This window comes from Solanum verrucosum, unplaced genomic scaffold (assembly GCF_900185275.1).
Source record: "Solanum verrucosum unplaced genomic scaffold, falcon-dt-bn FXZP01000275.1, whole genome shotgun sequence".
In the NCBI taxonomy this organism is placed as follows: Eukaryota; Viridiplantae; Streptophyta; class Magnoliopsida; order Solanales; family Solanaceae; genus Solanum; species Solanum verrucosum.
The window spans coordinates 283,649-297,059 of record NW_026020738.1 but is presented as its reverse complement, the minus strand read 5'-3'; the positions used below and the strand labels follow the sequence as shown (position 1 = coordinate 297,059).

At 34.3% G+C, this 13,411-nt stretch overlaps 2 protein-coding genes and 1 pseudogene across 3 annotated transcripts in view; 1 reads left to right on the top strand and 2 right to left on the bottom strand.

The window, feature by feature from the left end:
• LOC125812623 (acetyl-CoA acetyltransferase, cytosolic 1-like) overlaps window positions 1-13,411 on the bottom strand; it is a 220,974-nt gene that overhangs the window by 164,824 nt on the left and 42,739 nt on the right. The window lies entirely within an intron of this gene.
• Window positions 1,952-10,645, top strand: LOC125812619 (ribulose-1,5 bisphosphate carboxylase/oxygenase large subunit N-methyltransferase, chloroplastic). Its single transcript, XM_049492105.1, has 12 exons — window positions 1,952-2,345; window positions 4,004-4,167; window positions 4,290-4,373; window positions 5,199-5,256; window positions 5,831-5,884; window positions 6,121-6,192; window positions 6,282-6,362; window positions 8,519-8,691; window positions 8,919-9,021; window positions 9,109-9,240; window positions 9,907-10,029; window positions 10,353-10,645. Exons 1-12 carry the CDS (start codon window positions 1,962-1,964, stop codon window positions 10,437-10,439), a joined length of 1,515 nt encoding a protein of 504 aa, XP_049348062.1. The 5' UTR covers window positions 1,952-1,961; the 3' UTR covers window positions 10,440-10,645.
• LOC125812634 (dirigent protein 25-like) lies at window positions 7,606-8,512 on the bottom strand (annotated as a pseudogene).

Here is a 13,411-nt window from a genome sequence, read left to right as displayed (position 1 = left end):
TTTGTATTTGTATATGACGATGATATCCTTTGGTTTTTCAGTTTTGTTATCATATACATTCAATCTTTTTGTGTATAACTTTTTAAAGTTTGTATTAACGTGTAGTTTTTGGATTTTGTATAATATAATTTGTATAATTGTTTAAAGTTCATACGTTTATGTTTGTATCAATTCGTTATTTCGAGTTTTATTATATTTGTATAATTTCAGACTTTATATTACCCAATTATACAAAAACACGTGAATTATACAAACGTACCTGTGAATTATACAAACGAGATGCGAATTATACAAATTATTGTCCTCTCTTGCTCGCCTCTCTCATCCCTCTCCCAATCCCGCTCGCCTCTCTCCTCCCTTTCCCAATCAATACATATGTATAATCAGAGGCGGATCCAGGATATAGAGTTTGTGGGTGCCAAATGGACTTATCGATTAAATTAACAATTATAAAAAAAAAGAAAAAGGAAAAGAGTAAAAAATGCCCTTAAACTATGCGAAAGGAACAAAAATGCCCTCCATTTGTAGTTTGGTCTAAAAATGTCTTTCCCGTCAATACTTTGGTCCAAAAATACCCTTATGGTTATTTTGGGTAAAAAATGAATATATTATTTATTTTCTTTTTAACACATTCCATTTCGAATAATATATTTTTTAAATTAGTAAATGTTTATCTTACTTAAATTCAGCAAAAAAATAAAAAATGAAACTATTTCTTATTTTATTATAATTATATTTTATCGTTATATAAATATAAATAATGATGAATGTACTATGATCTTATATATATGACATATATTATCTGTCGAAAAGGTACATAAATATTCTATTTTAATTAATAAGATGAGATTAAGAAGAAAAATAATATTTCCTACATTTTTATTTTTTAAAAGTGATTTTAAAGAAAACAAGAGCATGGTTCTTTTATAATAATTTAATTAAGAAGAAAATGTGTTTAAAAATAAAAAAATAATATATTATTCGGAAAAGGACATTTTTGATCTATTTAGTAACTATAGGGACATTTCTGGATCAAAATATTGACTGCAAGGACATTTTTTAGCCAAATTATAAAAATAAAAATAAAAAAACGTGCCAGCTGCAGCAATTTCCCACGCCTGTAGCCTTTTTTTTTTTCTTAAAAAAATGTGTGCAACAATTTTCCAAAATTAATTGATGCCAATGGGATTCGAACCCGCAACATCAACCTTATTAAGTCGCCCTTCTATCGTGGCACCACATACTAGTTTTGTTCATTGGGTGACACGCTACATATTTATATAAATATTATATATATATATACCTATGTATACATAGAGTTTCCGTCGAAGTTCTTGGGTGGCGTGGCATCCCCACACCCCTTAATAGATCCGCCCCTGTGTATAATATACAATTATGTAACTAATATACACATACAATTTACCTCTGCACTCTTTCGCTCACCACTCTTCTCCCTATAACATGTAGCTACGAATCGTAATTAACAAACTATAGCTATGGAATGTAATTAGGCCAGTTTTATTTTTTTTGGAACCCCAGGATAACCCGCAGTTGCTACAACCTCTGCCACAACATCTACCCTTTGGGTGAACACTTTGTGCGCACTGGGTAAACCCCCCACTGTGTAATAGCCTGCAAACCACACAGGAGATGTAAACCGCACTAGGCAAGCCCTATGCGACAAGCTCGACTCAGAAGGCATTGAGGGGGGATCGATCCCGGGTCATCCGTATGGATAACCAGTTAACCACCCTCCAAACCAACTGAGCCATCCCGAAGGACAATTAAGCTATTTTTGAGTAGCTATATGCGAAAGTTCTTCTTTTTAAAATGAATATTAATTTATTATAATTTAATAAGAAATTCAAATAAATTCATAACAGTCAAAATAACGGATGATATAGATAAGGCAAAAGAAAGAGCTCCACTCAACTCAATACTCTTATTCTACTTCTCTATCAATGGCGGAAGTTTCTAGAATTCTCCAATCAGTTCTTCTTCCTCCTTTCTCCCATAAACTAGACGGAACCACTAATTCCCATTTTAGTTCCTACAAATTGTATAGAAGAAACAAACTCAACATCAGTATCCGTTGTTCATCAATTTCTACAACTGAAACAACCAAATCCACAAAGACCCAGAACATTCCATGGGGTTGCGAAACTGATTCTATAGAAAATGCGTCGAATTTGCAGAAATGGTTGTCGGAATCAGGGCTTCCTTCTCAAAAGATGGACTTACAAAGAGTGGATGTTGGAGAAAGAGGACTCGTAGCTAACAACAATATTAGGAAAGGGGAAAAGCTGCTTTTTGTTCCTCCTTCACTTGTCATCACTGCTGATTCGGTAATTTTATCATCACTTGTCATCGCTGCTGATTCGGCAATTCATCAATTTGTTAGGGTGTATAAGAACAGTATAGAATAAAGTGTAGTAGTATTGTACAGATTAGTTGTGCTGGAATTGATATGCTCACAAAGTTATGCTGTTTGCTGGAATTAATTATGCTCACATAGTTGTGCTGTTTGGTTTGGGTGTATTTGAAATGACTGTATAATTGATATCCCAAATTGTAAGTTCAGGGAGAAATTTAAGGAGGGAATTTGACTAATTTTGGTGCTGCATATCACATCCTAATTACGGTCTAGAAGCCTGAGTAACCAACTGAGGTGAAAACCTTGAGCATGTAAAGTGAAATGCAACAATCTAACAATTGAAATGATCCTCTTTATTGACTAGTTTCAGTGAACAACAAAAGGAGCATGTTTACAGGCGGCTTAAAATGCAATTTGCTCCGACAGATGAAGTACTCTATGGGTAATACAAAAGGATGAGGAACAAACATGCACATGAAATTAAATTTCATTACCTGCCAGTTATAGAAGCTATATAGGTGAAGGCCAATTAGTCTAGAAACAGGACGTTGATATGCTTCAACCTAACTTCTTGACATATTAATGTATCTCATGCTAGGTATCTAAGTTGGACTGTTAGGAAGTGGAAATAAAGTGTAAACCTTGATTTCCACGGTCGTCATTTGCTAATACGCCAATGTTTCCATTGATTGTTGCCTCAATTGTGAAACTCTGGATTATATAGTTTATAGCCCCTATCTTGTAGGAGATGGTTGTGTGGTATGTTGTGTAGTATAAAAACCTTGAGAACATGTTCACATCCCAGCTACAACATATATTGACTTATGCATGTGCACAAGATACCGACATCACATATACATACATGCATGTGTACACGTGCCAGCGCACACACTATAGCCCTCTCCAGCTAGAAGGAGTTCAATAACTAGATGGGATCTATCGTTTACTCCAAATTTTCTGTCTTTCAAAAGGTTATACTAGCCACACATCCAAATCACATCTCTTAACAAATAAAGTTGAATTCCTTTCTACAACAGATACTTCTTATACTTAGCATAGCACTGAATTATTTTACCTTGTTTGTATGCTTAGACATATACTAGTTATTGGTGCAGCTCAGAGACAAAATGGTTACAAATGGAACTTAACTGTTACTTATATAATTATATAAGTAGAGGTAATGGAAGAAATAGTTATATTAAAATCTTTTAGAGTTGCTGGTTTATATACCAAGGCTATACATGTGCAACTGTAGGTTCTATAGTAACATAAGTAACTGCAAGATGAGGTGTTTTGTTTCTCCTTTTTTAGTTGTGGTTAGTTGGTTCACTAAAGAGGAAAAATGAACAAAGGGAAACAGTGTTGCATGTGTTTAAACATGGTTTATGTTTAGATACTTAAATTTACATTTCCAACATTGTCAGTTTTTGAGAGAAGACACGAGCCCTCCAGGTTGGATCAATAATTAGCTTCCTAATCAATCAAATCAGATGGGAGGGACATATCTTGATTCTTAGTTTTGTTATCTAATATGGATTTTGGTCTTGATTAAAACAAAATATAAAAAATACGGATTTTGGTACCAACAGAAGATTTTTTCTTTGTCTTGATATGTGCTGGAGATGCCAGAAATGGAGCAATTCAGATGCTGGTGATGTTTTAAAACAATACAATGTACCAGATTGGCCTTTTATTGCTACATATTTAATAAGTGAGGCAAGCTTCATGAAGTCTTCAAGATGGAGCAACTACATATCTGCCTTGCCTAGGCAGCCTTACTCTCTCTTATACTGGTAAGCCTTTTCCACTGATTTTGGTGTCCTCCAAATCTTGTCAAGACTTGAGAGTTCTTCCTTTACAACGTAAATGGTACATGCTCAATAAGTCCCCCTACAGCTTCTCCATGTCTTTTCAGGACTCAATCAGAGCTAGATAGGTACTTGGAAGCATCACAAATAAGACAACGGGCGGTTGAAAGGATAAATAACGTCATTGGAACGTAAGGCTTCTTTAGTCAATTTCTCAGATGTTATAATTTGAGCTAGTTTTAAGCCTACTTTTTGGGAAAAAAATACTTTTGGTCACTCTATTATTAGCTTCGGTTCTCGCGACACTGATGGCGGAGACAAGATTTTTTCACTAAGGAGGTTCAAAATATTAAGAATAAACACGCGAAGAAGCCAAAGGAGATTTAACATCTACTATATATGCATTAATTTTTTTTATTTTTTTTAACAATGTATAAACATAATTTTAACAATGTCCGCTGAAGGGGGTTCATCCCCTACTTGGCTCCACCCCTGCGTGACAGACACCTGATTAGGCACACATTACCCTGATTATTTGTAATGTCTCATTGGTCTCTCCACTAACACATTCCTGCAAAATCACATGGACTTGACTAATTAGTATCTAGCCATTGCATGCTTCAGTAAGGGTGGGCTGTTTTAATGACGAGGAAGATAATCAATTGAAATCAGAAGAATGAACAACATGTCAAATGAACTACAATCTTCATGACACAAAGAAAAAGTACCAAAAATACCACACATTTAGCATATGGTGCTACAGTCACATTGTATAATAGTAAATTTGTTCATTGGATTTGCAAGAATCTGTTGCTAGGGGACCAAAAGTGAACATCCAAAATAATTGAATGTTAAACATGATTAGTCGGATATCACAAGGATTACAGCTGAACTTGTCAAAAACTGAAGAAAAGTAAGGTTGTATAGTTCATTTATTTTCATCGAGAGAAGTTGTGTTCATTTACTTTTCAACGTTGTCTTGCTAACTATTATTTGTTTCATGATCTTTGATGCAGGTACAATGACTTGAGGCTCAGAATATTTTCCAGGCATCCTGATTTATTTCCTGAAGAGGTACATAAATATAATGGCCAGCTAATATTTGAGGCCGGATAGAATTTGTCTGTTTGTCATATTTTTTTGTTTCTTGGGGGTAAACAATTGTCTATGTAAAGTGATAAGTTTTCACATTTCCTGGAGTTTATATTATATAATCTACTTTTGGCTTCAAATTGGAAGACTACATAGTCCTGTGGTAATGTTGATTTGATTCTGTATCAAGAACCATATTCTTGGACCAAGTGGAGCAATCAAATGGCCAAGCTTCTTTTCAACTGACTGCTTGTTTCACAATAGACCATCTACATACTTCCATCCTGAAATAAGAGGTTTATAAATGAATTCTGCACAATATAGATCATCAGACTGCTTCTTATATTCACCAAGATCAGCACTTTCTAGAACTGATTGGACGTGTTGTGGAAAGAATGTACATCCTGCAAGTACTTTGGTTGTCTGGAGAAGTTGAGAGATGCATTATTGTTATACAATTAACTAGAGAGTGGAGACTTTACACTGCCTATTGCTATTTTTTGTTTTATTCAGTGTCATAATATTTATTAAAAAAATCTGCTGCATGTTAATGCAGATATTCAACATAGAGACTTTCAACTGGTCATTTGGAATTCTCTTTTCACGTTTGGTGAGTTACATACACGGCAATCACAAAATTTGCTTGTCCTGTGATTTGTGCTGTCATTCATGTTTAGGCATCACAGAAAAAACTTGTAGAATTGAGTGCAGAAGGGGTGTCTTTTGAGAAATGGTATACTAAAAAGGAAAAAGAGATTGTGTCATCACTCTTGTGCTCGATGCAGAAGATCTACTTCATGAGAAACTATTCAGTGTTTCCTAAATTTCTTTGTGTGTTAACCACAGGTCAGGTTACCCTCTATGGATGGAAGAGTTGCGTTGGTTCCTTGGGCAGATATGTTGAATCATAATTGTGAGGTTGTGAATAACACTTCTCTGAAAATGTCTGTACTTTACATATTTGACACAACTGTTTCTGATTTCTTCAGATATTTTAATTGTTCAAGGTGGAAACATTTCTTGACTATGATAAATCATCGCAAGGAATCGTCTTTACAACAGACAGGGCATATCTGCCAGGTGAGCAGGTACACATTATTCTGATTTTTCAAAAAATGATTAGCTAAATTAACGTATTCCCAAAATTACTATTCCCTATCCTTAAAGTCAATAGTGAACTCAAATTAGAAAATTACTGCCCTGTGTCTTAGAGAGGACCATAGACTAACAATATTCTGATTAACCTAGCTGAACAGAAATCTTTTTAGCACACCCTTTGTCACGCCCCGAGACTACCCCTAGATGCAACACGGTGCTTAGAGCCACAAGTGACCCCAAGCTAACCTCATGGCATGACACTAAGAATAGCATAAATCCACGATAGAGGATAACTGAATGCGGAAGCTAACTGAAATAGTCTAACAACTCAATAGAAAAAATATTTGAGTACATATAAGCGGAAGTCTAAACTATCTGTCTGAAAGCCTCTACTACTGTGAGTTGCTAGGACAAGCCCATAGCTAACTCCAAATATCTGAAACTTAAAGTAATGACTGAATGAAAATGTAAGTGTTGTCCTCGGAGAGATGAGGACAAACCAATACGGCAGACTAGAGATAGTACTAACCGCGAGCTGGATACTGAGCGTCAGAACCTATATAATCAAACAATATAGGCAGAAGGTATGTACATGGTCAGGGACTGATCATGAAGAAAAACTGATTTACAAAGAAAACCCATGAAGATTATAGAAAGTTCTAACTTGTAGGAATCATAAACTTGAGAAATTGGGGTTCTCTTGGGACTCAATGGGTGAACGGATACTCATTAATGAAATCCCACATACCTAGACTTGAAACTTTGGCTTGATTCCTTCAGTGGGGACTTGAAGCTTGGAGCCCTGGTTCTTACTTTGGGAGAAAACTTGAGAGAGAAGAAACTTTGATTTGGGAGAGTTAGGAGAGTATGGGAGGCTAAGGTCACTAGGAATCACTTAATCCCACTTAGAATAGGTCAAAACAACGTAGTATAGAAATTAAAAGAGTGGAAAAAGACCGAAATAACCATGATTTAAAACTGACGGAGGCCATCTATGGATGCCTTCCATGGTCCGTATATCACTCCACGGTCCGTGGCAGTGCTCGTAAATGGAAAGGAAATTCTGAGTTATGAGGGGCAACTCCACGGACTCTTCTCCGGTCCGCAGAACACTATACGGGGGGCGTACAACTACTCATAAAGATAGGGAATTCTGGGGTTTTGACGTCTTGTTATACAGATCAATCTACAACCCGTGATAACTTCTATGGTCCGTAGAATGGTCCGTGAACCTTTCTTAGAAATTTTCCAATCTTGAGCTCTAGTCTACGGATCCCATCACAGTCTGTGAATGGGTCTGTACTGAGTATGTAAGATAATGCATGATAAACATGATAACTGAACATGAAGAATTTGTAAAACATGCTGACGCAATGACCAACATAATTATTGATTTTTGACCGAAACATAACATAAACACTAGCTCTGCTGATGCAATCACAAGCACAAACTTGCTCAATCTCATTGCTGATAAAACATCTCATACAAATAATACAAAAGCAATAAATTACTATTACAACAAACACATGACAAATTAATAAGCAAGATAAACAGTAAAATGTAACTGAGTCTCCACACCATCTGTTTGTTGATTTGCAGCTGGAGAAGTCTTGACAGTAGCAAATCCCTTAGCATTTACATACTTTCCAGTACCACCCATAATAGGAAGATGTGATTGAAAAACTCTTAACTCTGTGAACCCCAAAGAAGCTCAAACTATCACTATAACTTCCACTATGAAACATTACTGTAAATGCCATAGTTCTGGCTAGTTCCATCTTCTGAACTAGAAATGTAAAATCCTTGAGATTTTCCAACTACGCTTGAGTTGAGTTCATGACCTTCTGTTAATTCGTCGTCGAATACTGTCATTGTACCGAACATGAGTTTTTGGAAATTTACTCCTGATCCTAATTGAGCCATGTTTAGGGCAGGGTATCCGTTACCTCCACCGATGATGTTGTTGTTGTTACCTTTGTTTTGGGGTGTTACACCCTTATTTATTTTTACCCCGCCAGTATGCAACATAAAATTTTATATCTATATAATGTAATTGATGAAAGCTCCTCATAGAACCACTTGATGTTTAGGATAATCATGCTAGAGAATGCCTTGCGTACATAACCTTTAAGCTTTGATTGTACAGGTTTTTATATCATATGGAAGGAAATCTAATGGAGAACTTTTGCTTTCATATGGATTTGTTCCTAAAGAAGGGACCAATCCAAGCGACTCAGTTGAGGTGTCATTGGCACTTACGAAATCTGACAAATGTTACAAAGAGAAGGTGGAAGCTCTAAAGAAACATGGATTATCAGCGTGAGTACTTTGGTTATATGGGGTGGTCCACGTGACAGTGAAATAGATACTTCTGGATATATTATTTCTCTAATTTGAGTCATTTCTGAAGAAATGTAGAAACCTTCTCGCTATGGTTTTCTTGTCATAAGTAAAAAAGAAAAAAACAATGATGTTCATAGATTTTGATGTCTTTATTGTTTATGTTTAAAAATACTAACTTGCAAATTCTCGTTGACCTTGAACAGATCGGAAAGTTTTCCAGTACAAGTTACTGGTTGGCCACTGGAGTTGATGGCTTTTGCTTATCTAGTGGTCAGTCCACCTAGCATGAGCAGACAGTTTGAAGAGGTGCGATAAATCTCAACTTTGCAAGTTAGGAAACTTGAAATAAATTCTTTAATTGGGAAAGAAAGTCTAAAACCAAGTCTATTACAGATGGCTGCTGCTGCATCAAATAAGGCAACATCAAAGAAAGATATCAAGTATCCAGAAATAGAAGAAGATGCATTGCAATTTATTCTCGATAGTTGTGAATCTAGCATATCAAAGTATTCCAAATTCCTTCAGGTAGTAAATTACTTCTCTCAGTACTACTGTCCTATAATCACACCAACATGGATACCGGCATGTGATGTTGCTTCCTTTAGCCATCATGTGGTCCTAGAGAAAAAGAAACATGAGAGCTTTAAAGGGATTGAAAATGATTTTGTTTATTTGAGGAGCTTTTTGTTTCTAGTTAGCTTTTGGTGCAGCTAAGGCAATCCTGTTGTATAGAATATAATGTGTCATCTGTAGAGGACCATATTCTTGTGTGTATCCTCAACTTTTTTGTTTATGGCTTGGTTATACAGGAATGTTTCCACTAATCACCGTGACATGGGTTGTAGAGATGATATAGAGAAGTGCACCTTTTTTGTCTGCATCTACTGCATGTATAAATTTGTTCCCTTGCATATACCTAAGCTAATATACTATCAGACTTTTTTTTTGATAACCATGGTGTCCGGGACAACTTTCATGCACCTCGACTGATTCCATGGACACCTATCACATTTCACCAACAACAAGTACCATAACTTTGTCCACCAAGGCTTAGGACAAATGGGAAGAAATCACCTAGTACTTTTTGTCTATGCCGGGATTTGAACCTGAGACCTCATGGTTCTCAATTCACTCCATTGACCACTTGGCCACACTCTTGGGTGCTTTAACTATCAAATCTTCTTGTGACAGGCAAGTGGAGAAATGGATCTCGATGTAACAAATCCAAAGCAACTAAACAGAAGAGTGTTTCTGAAACAGCTAGCAGTTGACCTGTGTACAAGTGAGCGAAGGATTCTCTATCGTAGCCAATATGTAAGTACAGACTCTGTTTCACATTCCAAATTTCCAATAACCCTCCATAACATGTAGTTAATTGAACTGTCAGTCTTTGCTTCATTTGCGACAGCTTAACGATCTCATGACGCCATCTTTTAATGAAATATAGGAGGATAGACATATGTTTGCGTTCTGCATAAATCCTAACTTGCTGTAATTCAATGTATTGTTTATGCTATCATATAACCGTTATAAACTCAAGAAAGCAGTGAACAAAGGGAGATGAAAGTCTTGCAATGTGATTAATCAATCTTTCTAACCAGTAACCTTAATTCTGAGCTTTTGTGACATGATACCAGATATTGAGGAGAAGATTGAGGGACATAAGGAGTGGAGAATTGAAGGCTCTGAATTTATTTGATGGACTTAAGAACCTTTTTAAATGATTCTTCGTGGATTTTGAAATTGTTTCCAAGAAAGTTTGCCACTGTCTCAATGATCAATCCTACAGCACAAGTTGGAGTTTCCTGAACTCTCTTCTCTCAGTGTATAATTTGCTATTCTACCTTCCAGCTTAATTAGTTTCAAGATTGTTTGTAATCTCCAAACTTTTTGCTTACTGTTATGACCGGTTTGATGTTGCCATGTGTCTCTGAACAATAGCCTTTGTCAAGAGTTTCAAATTTCATATGTGAAGTTCCATGACATTGGCTATATTTCAGTTACAGGGGTTTAAAAGTGGCTATTTGTGAAGTTTTACCTGTACTTAATCTATTGGCCCGACTAATCCAGGTTCGGCTGCGTAAGGCCTATTTATGGGAAAGCGCTCCGCACCCTACCAATGATTTCTCCATTTCTCTAACGTGTTGAGATGGAAGTGTTGCCTACTATATGGTGTTATATTTTTAGAAATATTTCATTTAAAGTCACACATCTATATTTGATATTTAAATATATCTTTAAAAAATATAACACTACTATATATAATTTCGGGAGGGGAGCATGGGTTCACGTGAACCTGGTGACCCCCTCCTGGATACGCCTCTGGTCATAGTCTAGGGGGATATTTGTGTCTTATCCCTATAATTAAAGAACATAACATATTTATGTGGTGAACTTAAGAACATAACATATTTTATGTAGTGAACTTAACTATCTAATAGACCAAGGAGAGCACACGCAAAAAATATTATCAAATGTCTAAATGTAATATTCTATTAAGTTTGAGAAACTGATGTTGTATTAAACTTTGCTTTTGTACTCGTTGGATACACATATATGTATAAATACACTTACAATTTCCCAATTCCTTTTCTTGCTACTTTCTACTGAAGTGATCATATTATACTTGAGGTATATATTTTTCATCTTTTTACCTTTTGGTTCAATTGTGTGTTCATTTCCCTCTTATCCATAGAAAATGATTGGCTTAAATTTTCTTTGCTTACTTGGCTTTGATAATAATTAGGGAAAGCAGAAAGTTGAACTATTTCGTGGTTGGTACATAGATTAATTATGCAAGCAGTGCATGGATTAGTAACATAGGGATTAATAATATAGTGATTAGCAGCACATGGTTGGTAATGCAGGATTGCAGGGTATATTTTTTTATCAAGTGTTTGGTTCATTGCTTCTCACCTCATCTTGTGTTTGGATTAAAACTCTATAATTTATTTTTTTTCCAATTATACTCTTGAATTATTATGCAATTGGGTCAAGGTAGATAATTGTGGGATAATATTATTTTTTTATGGCCTTCTAACTAGCTAGGAGAAGAACAATTTTGTTGTCATGTTTGCTATTTTCTTACTTGAATTATTTGAAGGTAAATAATTGTCATCTTAATAAATTGATCACTCACAAAATGTCCATTTTCTATTTATAAAAAGATAGACCAAGTACTATTAAAATCGAAAAGACGGTAAACAATAGTAAAATCGAATAAGCCATCTACACATACACATAAAAACTGCAAGTTGTAGTTTTAAGAGCAACTTTCTCATATAACAAACATAAAAATCATATTTGTATGTTATAACTATAGTTTGCATAATTGCGCTTCATAGCAAATTTTATGTTTGCTATGGAGTTTTTGATTTGTATAATTCGCTAGATACTTCCAATTTTATACAAATTGTTCAGTTTTGTATAAATGAATTTATACATTGTAATTTGTATAATTATAAGTGTATAGGACGAAAATATATGTATTTGTATTTGTATATACACTTTTCTCTCGCTTTATACAAACACAAACACATTTTATACATTTGTATATTGAATGGGTAATTGTATACCGAAAATGGCTAATTGTATACCGAATCAGATGACAAAAAAATGAGATGTTTGCTGCGAATTACAAATAAAATAAATTATGGCTATACCATTTAATTTGTAGTAATAGTTTGTTATTTCATACATTTTTCTCTAGTTTCAATACGTATGCAATTTTATAAATTATTCAAAATACAATTAATTAGAAAATCACATGCACGCATGCGCGCACACATCAACAAATAATACATTTAGTGATATATTTGCCTTTTTAAGGGTCATATACATCGTGAAAATGGAGGCAGTAATTTGTCTATTTATTCATCTTTTGAGACAAACTTTCACTGTATAGTGTTCATAATATGATATTTTTGATACAAATTTACTCTATAAATATGATAATTAATACATAATAAATCATGATATTAGCTTATTTTGAACGAGTTTTTTAAGTTGACATATTTTGAACGAGTTAGTAACCTATTTATTTTATTAAGTTAACTTATTTTGACTTGCTTAGTTCGATTCATTTTTAATTTGGATGGATATACCGTCTATATTGATCCATGCAAATATTATCTAAATTGTTTTTTTAAAAAAATATTCTTTATATGTGATATATTTTTTTAGATACTCAAATAAATTTTGAATTTAAAATATAGTACGTAGTAACAATTAAATAGATTGAGTTATGTAACCTAATTCATCATAATCGGCTTCAACTCCTCTCCATTTCTCTTCTCTCCGTTTTCCCCAAGTTCCTATTTGGATCAGTGATACATGACATATAGGTTAAAATAAATGTCTAAGATTCAATTTTCCAAAGTAAATCTCTAACCATGATTTAACTAATAAATACAATATATATTTAGTATTAAAAATTATTATAATCTCACAATCTTAGCAACATATTATCTTGTCCATAAATATAGGGAAAACAGTTCTCTTCCTTTTTTTTTTACTATCTTTTTTAATTTTCTTTTAAATAATCTTTTTATCGTAATCTTTGTTTGAAACTTTCTCTATGAGAAATCATAATTGAAAAATGAACTGAAGCCTAAGCTAACTAGTCAACTAAATGTAGAATTGTAATTAAATAAATTACTATTGAATTATTGATTCAACTGTTAAGAAAATAACTCAA